Source organism: Poecilia reticulata, linkage group LG13, assembly GCF_000633615.1.
Source record: "Poecilia reticulata strain Guanapo linkage group LG13, Guppy_female_1.0+MT, whole genome shotgun sequence".
Classification (NCBI taxonomy): Eukaryota; Metazoa; Chordata; class Actinopteri; order Cyprinodontiformes; family Poeciliidae; genus Poecilia; species Poecilia reticulata.
Genome location: NC_024343.1, coordinates 7,761,563 through 7,778,302, shown reverse-complemented (window position 1 = coordinate 7,778,302; position 16,740 = coordinate 7,761,563). Strand labels below are relative to the sequence as shown.

The following is a 16,740-nucleotide window of genomic DNA, read 5'->3' as shown; positions in this document are numbered from 1 at the left end:
AAATGTTGCCACTGGGAGCCTGCACCTTAGCATCTTTACATTTCCAAAACATTATTTGTCATATTTGCATACATCAGGTTGAGAAATAAAATTTTTGTTGGAAAAATTAAAACCCATTTTGTCCCTATTCTCAAGAATCACTGTTTATGTTGCTGCAATTCACCACAAATCTGTGTGTGATGATGTATTTATCCAGTTTGGTGGAGAATATTTACAGACTGAAGGAGTAAAACATTTGGCCTTGCAGCAGTCTTATGTTGTGTGCATTGGTTCAGATGATTTTGGCAGATATTGTCTGATGTTGAGCACCATGACATAATGTAAACAATAAATTYAGAGGTCAAGCTAACATATTATGGAGATTAAAGCACATGCCACACTCTGTCACATTAACGTCTGCTTCTTTCATTCACAACTGCTTGAAAAAAATCATTTAGCCATCCTGAGATATTCCCAGTTTATGTGAAGTTGCAGATAAAACTATTACAACGTAATAGTTTTACATTGTATTTCTTTTGACCAAATCATGTTAAATGACTTGATCTCAAAGAACACMTTGATCAATAACTCCCAATTTCCATCTTTGATATGAAAAAAAAAAACAAAAACAAAAAACATAACAGCTAAATATAAAACAGAAAAAAAAAACTACAAGCATAAATGTCCAAAGCTTTAAACTGATAAAGTGTGTTTGTTAATTCATTTTTGGCATCCTTGGCAACAGGTAAACATAAGATTAGGGTGATTGCAAGGAGGCCATCTCTCCTCAAGGAGTTGGAGTTCATTCTAAACAAAAAATGTAAATAACAGTAACATTTGCTACAGTTTCAAGAATGGTTTTATTATTGTAATTTTGTATTTTTTCACATATTTTATAAAGAATTTTTGACATGGCTTTTTTAAAATTTTAAATAAAGATAACTAAAAACTGATAATTTTTTCATCATCCCTTTACATTATTTTATTTTATCAGAGGTGGATAGTAAGTAGTTATATTTTCTCAGTTAAATTTACTTGAGTTACTTTTTGGACAAAAAATACTTACAGTAGCTTTCCTTCACTGTACTTWGAACTTTTTCTTGAGTGGTGTTATYATGAAATGTCACCACTGTAACTTGAGTAAAATGTCTGGTTCCTGTAACTACTGTGAGTAACTTCATAACTTCACCRAATGAAGAACGRACATTTTTTAACCAAAAACAAACCAGACACACATGAACACAATTAGGTCAGACTTCTTTGTTTTACACAAATCTCATTGTTCTAATGTTTATTTTCTATCTGCTGAGCATTTTATTCCCTTTGGAGCTAAAGAAAATACAGTAAACACTGGAAGCACTTCATCCTGGTCTAACACACACATCTATCTATCTATCTATCTATCTATCTATCTATCTATCTATCTATCTATCTATCTATCTATCTATCTATCTATCTATCTATCTATCTATCTATCTATCTGATAGATTATTTGTTGGATTATACATAATTTTTTGTCTTTAAAATAGTAGAACTGCACTATATGTATTTATCTGACTGATTACTTGTTTTTTAAATACCTGTCAATTCTTTGCTCAGAAAATGTCCAAGCCGGGTAGCCTGGCAGGTCACAGAAAGTTAATTTTCATGTTTTGGTCAGAGGCCAAAAAAAAAAAAAAAAAAATGTTTTGGTCAGAGGCCAAAAAAAAAAAAAAAAAAGAAGCTTTGTGTCACATTTCCAAAAGGTATGTTTAGCCCACAACACGGTATGAACAGAACATCATGGCCACTGTAGAACATGGTGTGTCTGCAGTTATTCTTCAAATAACCAGAATTATTTTCAAAGCAGATTAAATTAAAGTATATCAAAATGCAAGTCCGTTTTAAGCCCAAACATTTCCGTTTTTACTAGACAGCTGACGATGAGGAGGGATTTTATTTTTCAGTATCATAAATCCAATGTCACAAACAAACATGAAGTTGGTTATTTAAAACATTTCTTCTAGGCTATGGAAAATTACAATTAGATTATTCCACCTCTTTTCCATATTTTCCCTTCTACAAACAAGATTGTTGCTTTATTAAATTGGAGAAATGTCACTAAATGTGGAGAAGGTTTGAAAATGATGTCAAAATTTTTACCATTTAAATCTTATAATTTTACCAAGTGTGTGGAGATTTTGTAGAGGCTCTTGCTGCAGTCAGCCCTGTTCTGACTGATGCCGTGTGTGTTTGGTCTTCAGTGGGCTAACTGTCAGGACCTGGTTCTGTTTATTTAGGGGTTTCACGTTATGCTCAATCACTAGAATTTAAGAGTTGTGCTAAAACACACACTTTGGTAATCTTGGAAAATATACCATGCTTTCAAGGTACAATCACTTATACTTGTTAAAAGTAATTACATGAAGGACAAATATTTAACAGATGCAGTATATTGGGAAACATGGCTTTAATGTAAACAGTGAAATCCTATGTATTTATACTGCTACCAGTTGTAAGAGTGTCTCATTAAACTGACTTCTGACTTCAAAGTTGTGTTTTCTTCTTGCTGATCATGGGAGTCTAAACAGCAGCAGGAAAACAATCTCACACCATCTCCTCTCTCTTCAAACCGGACTGGAAATTACCATTTTCAGATGAACACARGTTCAGTTTTTATTGAAAAGAGACTCTTTCGGATCCTCCATCCTTCCACTGAGGATGGAGSATTCAATTCAATGTGACTTTTTAATTTCAGGAGTCTGTTAGCTTTCACCTACATCTGCCTYCAAGTTTGAGTTCAGTGTTATATTCTGTTAAAGTTTGAACAAAGGAATTCTGGGATTTCAAACTGAGCTGATTAAAATAAACAAACAGAGCCTCTTTTTTTGGTTCTTCCAGAACAAAGAGCCAGCACTGGCAGTAAAAAGGCCCTTTAACAACACTTTATGGTCTGTTAAAAATATGGTACTAGTTACCTGTTGCACTGTGTGCTGATGGTCACTGCTGTGGTTAAAATGGAAACAACACATTTGGAGAAATCCACATAAACATAGAAAAAATGTCCTCTACTTTTATTAAGCTTTTAATGAATGAATGCTGGGAAGCAAAGTTAGATTATTATCAACAACAAATGTTTGCTCTCCAGTTTTTAGATCCATGGACTTCAGTCCACCTGATCACTGTCATGCACAATATTATCAGTTTGTAAATCATCCAATTACTTTACATTGATTAAAAAACAATTACAGGTAACAAATAAATCATGTTCCTCTATGCTAAACAAAAAACTATCAGGAGAAAAATGCATTGTTTCAAACATCTACAGGTTTTTCAAGATTTTGGTCAAAATATGTAAAACAAACTACAAAAAATTTAGTTCAGCGTGCAAAACCAGAATGTTCTACATGGAACGGCTGAGTGCAGYRGAGGGAATCCATCTAGATAAATTCAGAAACATATTTCAATTATACTGTAAACATCTAAATTACTTCTGCAATGTAGTAATAGTGTCATCTCATTACTGCATCTTTTGTCAAATGTAATTACATGAAAATCAAAGGCAWGAAGGGAGTAATTTCAATCACAAACATTTAGCAAGGGCCCATGAAAGCAGCCACACATATCTAAAAACGCACGCACGCACAGAGAGAGAGAGAGAGAGAGAGAGAGAGAGAGAGAGAGAGAGAGAGAGAGAGGTGGGGAGGAGCCACACATCACTGCCTGGAGAACATTCTTTTTCTTCTCCTTTTCTTATGGCCCAGACACACAATAGGCGCTCCGTAAAAAATCAGCAACACACATGGAGGACGCTCAGTGGACACCATGGCATTAGAACTAACTAATTAAAAGAAAACAATCAGCTAAAGCTTCACCAAACAGCAGAATGTGAGTTTAGAATATTGACCAATATTGACSAGAATATTGATCCAGCTGGGGTCTCTCTCATGTCCCACCAGCTGTGGGACAGCAGACTACAGCAAGCACACATCTGATTCACACTGCTGTGGAACTTGTGTTGAGCAGTGGGCCGAAGCTTCAGGGGAAGTTGGTGGGGAAGAGGCTGAGTGGCTGGCTCTCGTTGGTGGGCAGAGGGGAGCGGTATCCTTCGAAGTTGCGTGGGATGCTACCGCTGGTGGAGCCTGAGCTGTTGCTGAGAGTCTCGATACTGCCCTCCCTCTGCAGCTCTGCACGAGACACAAACAGAAACCTGCTGTCAGCAGCATGAATTAAAGCTATAGTACATACATTTTATAAAAAATATTATTTTTCTTATCTGTTGAAACAGACAGTATGAGACAGAAAATCTGTGAATAAAAAATGGAGCTCCTCTGCCTTCTAGAAACAACCAATCAGAGCCAAGAGGCGGGTCTTAGCGCTGTCAATCACAACTTCATGTGGTGCTACTTATGACAGGCTGTGCTGTTAGCTAAGGCTAGTTAGCATGGCCACCGATGACAGTCGATGAACGGTTTTTCTGTAACAGTAAATYGTTTCTCCACCATTAGCACATTTAGCAGCGAGTATGTGACTTTGATTGACAGCACTAAGACCCTCCTCCTGGCTCTGATTGCTTGTTTTTGCTCAAGAATGGTGCACTTCTTCAGACAGCAACAGTAGCATGGAAGAGGTGGAGGAGATCGATATTTTCACAGATTATCTATCTGTCAGCATAAAATAAAGGGACATCATGTCACTTTATAAAAGTTCTAAATCAGATGCTAATGTTAGCCTTGGTAGCTAACAGTCAGTCTGGAAAACATAATAAAATCACTACCATATTTTACCAAGGAAAATAAAATGTTTATCAAAACAATGATGGATGTGGGTCTTAATAATTGATAAGACAGAAAATACATGAGGCCTTTAGGCCAGTTTGATCTGGAACCAGGATGATACGCTTGATTTACTTAAATATGCTTGGATTTTTAAACTTTAGTGTCATCAATATATTGCAAGAAGATAACATTTATATTTTTAATTGCTTGATAAACAATGTCCCACAACAATTAAGAAAATTATTTAATTAATGGAAGTTTTAAACATATTTCACTTATTAATAATGTTGAATTTAATCTGTTATTTCAGTCAGTTTTAAAATGCATACAAGTTTAGAAAACTGGACTATTAGTTTAAAACTATAATAGTTATTAAAATTGGTGAATTCAGAAAAATAATACTTGGATTATTTCTTTAATTTTTCCCAGCTAAAGAAATCTCTCATTACAATCAATCAATCAACAAATCATTGAATAAGTCAATCAATTAGAGGTCAGCTAACATTATGGTAAGCCACTCAGCCACTTATAATCTGTTTATTTCTGTGTTAATCCATAAAACCCATGACCGACCGGCTGGTTTATCCAGAGTATTTCCTTTCGCTTCAGCTCCTTCTTCACCATAGGTAGGAGATGAATCAACAGAGTAAAAGTCTGTCAGCTTTTCACATGTTGTATTAGAGATGCAAAAAGCTACATAAGAACCACAAAGAAAACGAGCTCATTGGACAGAGGTGCAGCAGAGAGAAATGACTGCTGCAACAAGTTTCCAGATTTTTCATCTTAAAGATGTTGTAGATTTTCTCTCTGTAGCGTACATTGTTATCATAAACACCACTGTGGATTGTCCAAGCAGCTCTGGTCAAGATCTGACCATCAGGAATTAGTTAGTTATTACAAACTGTCAACCATACCAGTCAGTGTGTGGACGAAATGCCGTGCAGCTAATGGAGGTGCAGTATTTAGACTGTGATGCATGCAGTGCATTGTGACGTCCATCTGTGTTTAATCTCCTTGTGCTGCCGGCTGCTCGGCTCACACTGGCTGTTGCAACACAGTCACACACACCAGCTCGCATCCGAGACCCAGTAGAACCGTCATCTATAAATCAGGAGGACGATGTGATCACTAATGGCCGTGAGATCAGAACACGTGGGCTTTTTTCCTCGGCACTTTAACTCAAGTTAACAGAACAAAACCATTGAATGCATCTGGATCTTCAGGCCCACATCAAGACCACTRACGAAAATTAACTTGGAGAAAATGTCCTCTGAGCATGAAAGTGATGAGAAGGTTCACTAATAATTAAGAGCATCAATAGTAATGGCATAACACTGAGGAAAGCTGCAAATATGTATGCAATACTCTAATTATGAGCTGTTTATAAATGAGTTGAGCCACGCAGCCCTGTAGCTCACATGTGTCAAACTCGAGGTCCGCAGGTCAAAACCGGCCCACCATATCAATTTATGTGGCCCTCAAGCCTCTGGAGGGCCACAGAAATAGAATTTCAAGATAACACTTATGTGCTTATTATTTCATCAGTCAAATCACATCAGTTTTTATTTATATGCTGCCAAACTGCATCAGTATGAATTTTTAAAACATATTTAATTTAAAAAAGTACTGATCTAATGCAGACAAAGTTAAAATATTTTAAGTTTAATACATTCTACTGCAACTGGCCCCTTACAAATATCAGTAGTATGGCAGTTTCATGTAAATTATAATTTAGTCATGTTAAAATTTGGCTTGGTTGCCCTAGCAACCACAGTTTTAAACAACAAATTTACCTTAGGTACCAATAAATGCAGAGCATTTGTGTTGCTTTAGCACTCACATGACCTAACATACATATGACACTGGCATGAGACTGATTGATAAAGAATAGTCTTTAAGCATACAGGGTTTGTTTTGTTTTATGTCTAGAGGCCAGATCTCTGGAGAGCCCGCAGCATCATCAAGGACCCCTCACATCCCGACCACCACCTCTTCAAACTCCTGCCCTCAGGGTGGGGCTTCAGGGCAATAAAGTCAAGAACAAGCAGACTGAAAAACTGTTTTTATCCAMGCTGTTGTTACCCTGAACACAACTAATTAATCTAAAATCTGATCACATTTATTTATTTTTCCTTAACATCTCAGTTGTTGTGTGTTTCTACTATATTTTTATATTTATTGAGATATACTTATTTATTATTTTATTCAATTTGACTTGCCTTCGGGAGTTATTTTTTTCTTTGGTGTGCAAAGACAATAAAARGAATTCTGATTATGAAAAACTGTTAGTATTGATAACAGGAGAACCAAACCTTCAGCGTCTCAGTCTGTTATGTTAACAATTTATTAAAATTAACATAAGACAACAGATACTGCTTGTTGATACTGCAACACAAAATCACTAAGATTCTCTCACCCAGAAATGGAAAAAAGAAGAGTACTAAATGGCTGAAAGTCTTTTTAAAGTTACTTTAATAACATCAAACCACAGCATGGATTTAATATTTCCTGCTTATGTTGAGAGCTAATGTGGACAGTGTTTCTGCCATGCCGGGTACACAGGAAGTGGGAGTTTCTCACTTGGGCTCAGAAACCCTATTTTCAACTGCAGTATTATTATCCCAGCTCAGGCACCATGTGCCATGCTGTGGTGTTATCCCTGCCTGCTGCCAGCTCTCCCACCCCCACTGCTCTAATTCCCCCAATACTACACAGGGCAGTTACGTTGAAGTAATCCCAGGCAGAGGGGAACGCTGGCCGTTCAACAGCTTTGTTTCACTTAATATTAAGCCTTACCAGGCAAAAGCAAACTAATGGTTGAAAAAGCTAATAGCTGATAGTTTTACGATKAATAAATGTTCTGTTTTTAGAGCAATATGATTTCTTATAAACCACAATGGACAAACATGTAACTGTATTCAAAGTCTAGTAATATAAATGATCTATAAAGGTTAAACCTAATTTTCAGGGTTGCAGAGTACCAAAACACAACTGATTGCTGTGATTATTTATCATACATAACCAAAACAAAATAAGACTAAGTTCATCCTACAGATTTAGAAAGGAACGGACCAGTCAAGAGCTGCTAATCAATGGAGTTGWTTGACAAATTATCTGTAAAAGAAGAAACGTTGGCAGTTTGCTGCTCTGGAACATACAGGTGCTGTTAGCATGGAAATACATCAGCAGGGACTTTAGAGAGACAACAGCTGCAAWCAGCGGCTATCATTCTGGCTTCCGTTCAAATGACTGAAGCTGGTTGTTCTCTAGAAAGAACGTTTARGAAGTTCAAAGTATTTAAGACAGGAGTGAATATTCCAGCAAATTCCCACTGGCATTAGACAGCGTAACACTCATAGAAACTGCAAGGAAACAGCTTCCTGCCTTAAAAAAACAATCATGCAGTACAACATTGGCTTGCTAAATTTTTATTGTCTTGATATGTGAAACCCTAGAATAGAAAAAGGGTATAATTTATTTTTCCCATAACTGTAACTGTAGGAATATAGGGCATCTGTAATATTAGCCTTTTTTTCCGTGATGGCAACAACAAAGCAGAAATAAGTGTTTAGAGTGAGCCTCACCTCTGCAGCTCTGTGCCGCCTCTCTCCTGAGGGTCCTTGAGGAAAACTGAGACTTGGAATGGTCCATTGTTTTTTTGTGTTTTACAAACTGAATTGACTTTAATTTCTACACAGAATAAATAAAAAGCCCAGTTAACTGTACGCAACCAACCCAGGTTTTCTTCTTCTCCCACCACTAACCATGACTGCCACCACTTACCCTCCCAGCTTGCCTTTTCGCCAACCCCAGCTGGAGCTGCTTTGCTGTTCAATGTGTCATTGTTATTGTAGGTGCTGTAAGCTGCTGAACGCCCCAGCAAAGCCCCAAAGGCCCTTTCTAGTGCTGCCTAATCCACTTCATTGTGTGACGCCTACCAGCTATTCAACAAGTCTTAACCTCTCACGCCCCCAACACAATCCCAGAGTGCTCCCATGTTGGGGATATTTTCCTCTGGGACTCATGTTGCAAGGTAAAGCAATAAGGTTATTTACTACGTGGTTTTGTGTGATGTGATGCGTAGATAATGCTGATCTGGAGAGACCAGGGTAGGTATGGAAACTACTGTCAGGTTCAGTTGATATGGGATTTAAAAGAGATTGGATGGTTTTGAGCCGACAAATATTTTGTGCTTCTGTTTGAGAGGCTTATCCTGAAAAATGCCAAAACACAACACACTAGAAACATGAAAGCTAATAGAAGAATCTAAGATGGGGAGTTCTAACTGTAATATAAACAACGACAGTACATTTCATCTCCTTTAAGACACAGAAACAGGAAGACTCGTTGTATCCCCGCGAGTCTTCCTGTGCATAGACAAATCCTTTCACTCTTTCTATATGTTCAGAGAAGCCATTATGTGCTGCAGCTGCCTGCCACACTGAAGAAGAAAATACAAGTAAATACAAGATGCAGAGGTTGATATTAGGCAGGCTATTCAGGTCAGGCTATGACACCTGGAGGAGAGACAGTGAAAGCTCTCTGCTTTGTTGAGTTAGATAAACATTTTTGTACTTTTTGGCGACAATTTTTACACAATTTGAGATGTATACAGCAACAAGTTCATTCCACACCAGTCAATAAGAACAGAGGGGATGGTCCGAAATGCTTCGGCTGTGAACAGATCTTAATCCTCTTACTCTCTCACACAAACACACAGGCGCCAGTATACACACTTTCATTTTCAYACAAACACACAGGCTAAATCATCCCTCGAATGCAAACTAAAACAAACTGTGCAGTTGTGGGTAAGAAAAGTCTGATTTCTGAGGTGGACCAGAATTCCCGGTTCTGTACATGTCAGTGTTCCAGTATAGTCAAAGTAAAATGGTTCATTTTAACACTATGCATATTGTATCAATGCAGAGATGGACATGATGATGTTAGCAGAGCTTTATAATATACACTGACAGGGTCAGATACTGTTTAACCCCAACACTGAGACYATTATAATTTGTGAGSTCAATGCTTCCTGAAGGTAAGGTCAGGAATTCCCAGTGGGGTTGGATAAGACTATGAAGCAGTTATCACCCTACCCCAACATCACAGAAAACTTTATTCATACTAATAATCATCTGAGAGTTKAAGGATGCTAACAGAACCAAAACATTTATTTCCTCTTTCAATCTTCAAAGCAACATTTAAATTCTTCATCAGTCTCAAAATAAAAACCCACACAGAAAGCACTTTATAAAACGATGGTGAGCATTCTGTCGTGTTGACGTGCAACAAAGTTCTCACTCTAAAGTGTGCAAGGCAGCTTCATTCTATCCTTCCTATGTCTAACAGGAAGTTGGGTAGGGGTGGTAACCCATGGTGATATTATTCTACTTATCCCAGCTGATTGTTTTTGTGTTATGACTTTAATCCCATCGTTGGCTCCAGCTTCCTCTGATTAGTGTTCTCTCGTCCAAGTCCAACACCCCAGTGAAGCTCATACACATAACTGCTAATCTAAAAAGATTCAGAAGCAAACATCTGTTGGGCTATATCTGAATTTTCTCAACTTAAAATCTCCAGGTGATTAGGACATATTTATATATACATATATTATTTCATATATATATTTTTTGAATCAAGTTACAGTATTTTACCTGGGAATAATAAAATCATTTGGTGCATCTTACATTTGGTAACTTCAAAAAAACTACTAATACTATAAAATGTTAGTAAAAAAGCTTACATTAAAAAATACCTTAATTTTCAGACTATGAGCCACTGCTTTTTCACATGCTTTGAACACTGATATGTGCTAATACCCGTATTTTCCGCACTATAAGGCACACCGGATTTTTAGGCGCACCTTCAATGAATGGCCTATTTTAAAACTTTTTTCATATATGAGGCGCACCGCATTATAAGGGGCATAAAWAGACGCTACAGTTTGGGTTGCCACCCGTCCTGTATTGAACCTATACGGGACGCGATTTGTTCCGTACTCTACAAATGTGGATGTGTAATAATAAAAAAGTGGTCCCCGAGTACTTTATATAGTAGGCTGTTTCACTCATGGTGTTGGTGTTGCRCTATTGTGCCCAACTGCTTTCTGGGTAACACAGACCAACCGACACGCTGCCGCCACAGTCTCTGTCTCTCTTCCCCCGCCCCCGGCTTTAAATGTATARGGGCTGGTCCCTTGGTAAACCTAGTCGAAGCACCCCGGATGAATATCTAAAGCCACTTTGTTGACATAAAGAATGTCAACAAAACAGTCCGACTCCGGTCTCCGAGGAAAGCCTTCAGCGACTGGGCTGGGGCGTGGCCAGACAATGGTGACCCTTCTCCGTCCGCGCACAGCATGTTTGTGGAGAACATGGTCCTAAATGACCTGCAGATGACCTGATTCTCAKGTCGGTAGGTGGATACATAGACATAATATAAGAGTAGATCCTGCATTGGCTGCTCCGGCGCAAGAAATACGTCGGCCATCTTGGAGCGGTATACCCTCCTACTTTGCTCAATCAAAACAGCAGAAGATGCCTGAGCACTGAGGGATATTGTTGTTCGGATCGATGGACTATTAATGTGAGGGCTCCACAGACAACATTTCACAAGTAAGATGGACATATTATTGTGTATATTCTGTGACTGGAATATTACTTKACTGTATTTATGTCCACCGGCGAGATACCAGCTAATATTAGCTACAGTGCTTGGTGTAATACCGGGTTCAGCCCCGCTATGAAGGATAATTGAGATTCCGTAAATCTAAAAAAAATTGTTCTCTAACATTGACTTAGATTATCTGACACAAGATCCTACATTAGAAATGAAACAATGTAAGATACATTATAAAACTTATATTACGTGTTATAACATTCACCAGCAAAGTTTACACAGGTGGTAAAGACAATTATTTATAWGTAATTCTCTCACTCTGTCAAAAGTAARATACATCCCAAATCTTCCGTTTTTGTTTTGAAGGTTTTATAAAGACACGATATGAGGAAGAAGAGGGGAGATATCTTTAAAGAGAGACGGATTCACTCAACTCTGTATGTCCTGTCTCATAGCAGCAAAGATGACACAAAACAAGGCAAAATGRAACTCAAAATCCTGCTGAGCTTTTTTAAAATCTAATTTATCCATTTTTAATTATTAACATTAACAAATAACATTAACAAAACAAATCATGAAAAATTTTGTGGCCAAAAACGATACTAAACATGTCTATATATGATAAAAACCAAACAATGTAATCRTCATAAGATTTAAGTTTTTGAACAGCTAATTTTAATATCCCTATGCTTAAATCTCATCCACCACTGTTTAGAAGAACTGACATTCCCCGTTTAATCCACAACGAATCTTGGGATGCTGAGAAAGACACACCAGACACATTCTTTGAGTTCGGGTAGGAAAAGGCTGCCTTTGGAGAAGCCTTCAAATCAGACGGACTTCATTGAGTTGCTGTGACATAGCTGGCCTTCAGATGCGGCCTTCAATGGATGCAGCACCTGAATTTGGACACACCCTAAGAGGAATGGGCSTCTGTGTCGCATCATATTTGCACCACAGAGAAACAGTCATGGTTTATTGCTTAGAATTTAAAAGAAATATGCAAAAGTATAGTATAAAGTAAACAGAATACTTCAGTTGCATGTATTTTGTAGAAACTTAGTAGATGTGCCGACAGTTAGGCCACTGGAGGTTTTGTAAGAAATAATTTCGTGCTTTGAGATTGTACCACCTCAAGGATTTAAATTTTTTTAAAATAAAGACTGGATTTTTCTAAAGCTTCAGCATGAATTTTGGCAATCATATGAAAAGGATATCTTAAAGCACTAAGAGGGAAACCAAATTTTCCACATGCCAGAACATCTTTGACACTCGGTTACATCCCCTTCATCCCCCTCTAAGCATTGCCAAATACTTTTAGCTGAAGAGACACTTCTTTGTAAATATTTGAAGCATGTACACTTTGCAAAACTTCACTTTTGCAACCAAAACAGTGCAGCCAATTGCAACATACAGACTGAGAGTCATCTAACTGCCTAGTTAGTCCACTTTAATATGATCAAATGTTCACAAAATATTTTACATTTTAATAATAATAATATTTCATATACAAAGCTCMCTCAAACCAACTATACAAATAAAGCCTTTCTCAAGTATTATCTATATTATGGATGTTCTAAACATATCAAGGTTATTATGTGAGCTCTTGCTTCGCACAATCCTTAGAAAGCTGTCCAGTTGGACGACTGAGTCCACATTAGAGGAAAAGCTCATTAATATCTACCGGAGATCATCCTGATGGACTGTGAAAAGCCAGGCTTAACACACCCTTCTGTGTAAAGGACACAGAAAACCCCCAACCCCAACACACACATTCTGTAAACTGTATATCAGCAAGTATGACAGATGCTGGCAGACCTACAGGATATTGAAAGGCATCATTACAAGATACTTAAAAAATTGAGATGTAGGGTACTGGAATTTTTATTTTTCCATACAATTGCACAGTATACTGACTTCTGAACTTTTTAATGCTTTGTCTCTTATCACACAGTCTATAACTCTTATATGTGTTGACATCATATTACTGCTTTGAATTTCAAAAGACTTTGAGCTTTAGTCAGAACACTTTTGATGTGAGGAAAGTCTTCACCTTCTGCCGTCCCTGGTTCAGGACGCTGTTAGACGTAGTTGGTGAAAATGTCGTTAGATTTGCTGGTACAGAACTGCCAGGCTACATTTTCCTGATTTTTCTTCATCTTATAATTCAGTACCACATGTAGCAGTAAACTAACCTCGTTGTTGGTTCAAACTGGTGTSGGTGGAGTTGCTGCCATTTTAAATCTTACCGTTTTCAAAATTAGGAGTGGAGGTTAGGAATCAAAGTGCATGAAAACACAGAGCCATAGTGTCTCTGGGATGATTCAAGGTGACTTAGCGGTTGCCAGTCTTGTCTAATGGTGGAACTTTACCTTAACATCCAAAAATACCGCCACTTTCCAGACAGCGGTCTCATTGTAAACGAGGCTTAAAGGCACTGGTAAGGCTACTATGCTAGCACCTAAATGATGTTCCATCAGTCTACATGTCCTAAGACCAATCACAGCACTTTAAAGTATGACAAGCAAGACAGCAGCACTGTTGAGCCGTATATGGACAAGCTTCCCACTGAGAATGCATGATGGACGGCCTACTGCTTGAACTTCACAGGCCAGCAGCTAATGCCATGAATCATGATAGTCAACAGGTTCTGTGATTAAGGAACAAGTGAAAAAGAAAATAAGTGATTGATGGGAACACTTCAGGCCCCTGAGCAGGGACTTTCTCCTCATCTTCTCAGACCATTTATTCTAAGCCTTACCAGTTCCATACACTCAGCTGACCACAGCTTTCCCAGCAGCTCCTCATTAAAGTGTGTTATAAAGGGTGAAAACAACAGGCTGGGACACTCCTGACACTCTATGTGGGCCGCTTTGAATTAGGTCTCTAATGAAAAACTAGTGGTGATTGAGACTTTGACTGGATACTTGCTGGGAGTAGACTGGCAGCCGCCTCTCCACTGGACATGTTTGGAGCTGCTTTTATTAGCCAACTGCTGCTCTTAGGCAAGAGCTMAGAGAGAGCAACAGCAAACTGCTCCATCAACTGGTTGTGGAAACAAAGAATATGGGAGAAAAACATGTTACATGGACAAGATAATACATGTAACTAACTAGATTACACAAACATACTAAAGTTAATAAAGGCATAAGTGCAGATAAGAACATCTGGTGACAACTAATGGTAATAATATAAATGCCTGTGGCAAACACAGAGTTAATATAACCTATAATCTTACTATTCTGATTGTCTGTTTTTCTGCCCAGTAAATGAGTTCTGTTACTAATGGTAGTGGTTCTCTGAAAAGTCATTACTGACACCTCTGAGTGCAGCAACCATCACCAGAAGTCCAACAGGGTTAGAAGCATAARGAGACAAATTTCCACTTGGGCTGTAAAGGTCAACCAACTCCATAAAAATKAAAAACATGTGCAGACCTTTAAATTAAAATGATGAACAGTCTACATTTTTTAAGCACCTTTTTGACCTAACCTTGGTTCTTAAGTGGCATTGCAATATGTTTCTTATTCACCCATCCACCCACATACACATACTACTTCTTCTTAGTTTTGCATCCAATAAAATAAGTATAYCCCAGCAGCTGTTAAACATCATAACCATTACTGGTGCCAACAAAATCAATACGTGTTAACATACATGCTGGCATTTGGACAATCATCTACTGTTCCTACTCATTTTTAAATAATAATTCTGTTGTGATTACAGATGTGCACTAATATACTGAATTGCAGATAGTCTGTATCTTTTTTATTTTAATGTTAAATACATATGCACATTATGTACATTTTTGAATAGTGACCCGACTCAGCTGCACATGCCTTGGATTGTGAGTCGGTTATTACTATTTCTAATAACCGCACAGTATATTGTGTTGTTGTCTTGTATAGTATATTATTATTATTATTAATCTTGATTTTATGTATTGTTTTTAACACTGTTTGATTGTGTGAACCTTTCTGKTTGTTGATGTTGCACCTGAATTTCCCCTGCAGGGAACAATAAAGGCTGTTTCTATTCTATAACACTCTGAACTGTTCACTGTACTTCTGCCTTCATGATGATTTGAAATGCTCTTTAAAAATTATTGCTTTAGTTGCATTTCTTTTTTGCTATATAATCTTAGTAGCTACTTTGATAAATAGATTATCGGCATAAGTTATTTCTGGATCCAAACACAGGTTTTCCTCTTGAATTTTGTTCTGTGATGTAAAGTTACAAAACCATATTTGGCCATACTTTCACATAGTGTGAGCCACATTTATCCTGATTTTAACAATCAGTAAACTAAAGCCCTGTTTTACCACTGTTCCAATGCATGATAATTTGCCCTCTAATGTTTTTTGCCACCCACCTGTCATCCATCTTTAGGGTAAATGAGTTTGGGAAGACTTTTGTTTCTGCTGTTTTTAGGAAAAATAAAACTCATAAAGCTAACACAAGCTTTTTCAAATCATGGACATCAACAGTATTCACATTCAAAGAGTTCCTCTTGTGTAAGCATTTAATGAAAAAAACAACCAGTCACACACATGTATACATGCACAAACACACACACACACGCACACACACACGCACGCACACACACACACACACACACACACACACACACAGCTGGATGTCATCTGACAGGCATGTTGGGAAAAGCCTGTCAGTAGCTTTGGACAGGAGGGCTGGTCTAAGCTGAAAAAGGTTGCTGGTGTTAGTGTCCACTGAGAAAACTGATGGACAGAACAGCGTCAGGAGACTGCCGCTCCTCATCACATCACATAACAGATCCGACCCACAACAATATGCCAAGCCAAGCTGCACACTGTGTTTGGAAGAAGGACATAGAAACAAGTCTGACACATGCCCTGAAGTCCAGCCAGGTTCACTTCTGTAGTTAACCTGGTTAGAAGGACGGCTGTGTAACGCACAAGACCTTGGAGATATGCAACAAATTAGGACAATTTATTGTAACAAATAATAAGATGAGCCAAAAAAACAAAAGCAAAAYAGATCTAGTCTAAAGAGTTGGTCATATTTAACTAGCAGTAACTGATTCTATAAGGAACTGCTACCAGGCCCGGACTGTGGCACTGGCAGTGTAGGCAAATGCTAAGGGCGCAAGCAAACCAGTCAAAAACAGGCCACTGAATTTCCACTGAATACTGAGAAGGCTTWAAATCACCTATCACAAGCAATATTTCTGGTAAAAAAAAACACAAAAAAAACACACAAATAGATCAATAAATAATGTAGGACTGAACTATATTTATCTGTCCTGGATTCTCACTACAACATACACACATACTYACAGATCTCTGAGATGCTTTTCATGGAGGGAAGTGTGAAACCAGAGCAGCAAAATATGAAAGCAAACCCA

At 37.8% G+C, this 16,740-nt stretch overlaps 1 protein-coding gene across 1 annotated transcript in view; it reads right to left on the bottom strand.

Moving 5' to 3' along the window:
• Positions 1-3,017: 3,017 nt before the first annotated feature.
• bcas3 (BCAS3 microtubule associated cell migration factor) overlaps positions 3,018-16,740 on the bottom strand; it is a 386,180-nt gene continuing 372,457 nt past the window's right edge. Inside the window, exon 25 of the mRNA XM_008425245.2 lies at positions 3,018-4,145. Coding sequence (XP_008423467.1) covers positions 3,997-4,145 — 149 coding nt within the window. The 3' untranslated portion in view covers positions 3,018-3,996. The remainder of the gene's footprint in view (positions 4,146-16,740) is intronic.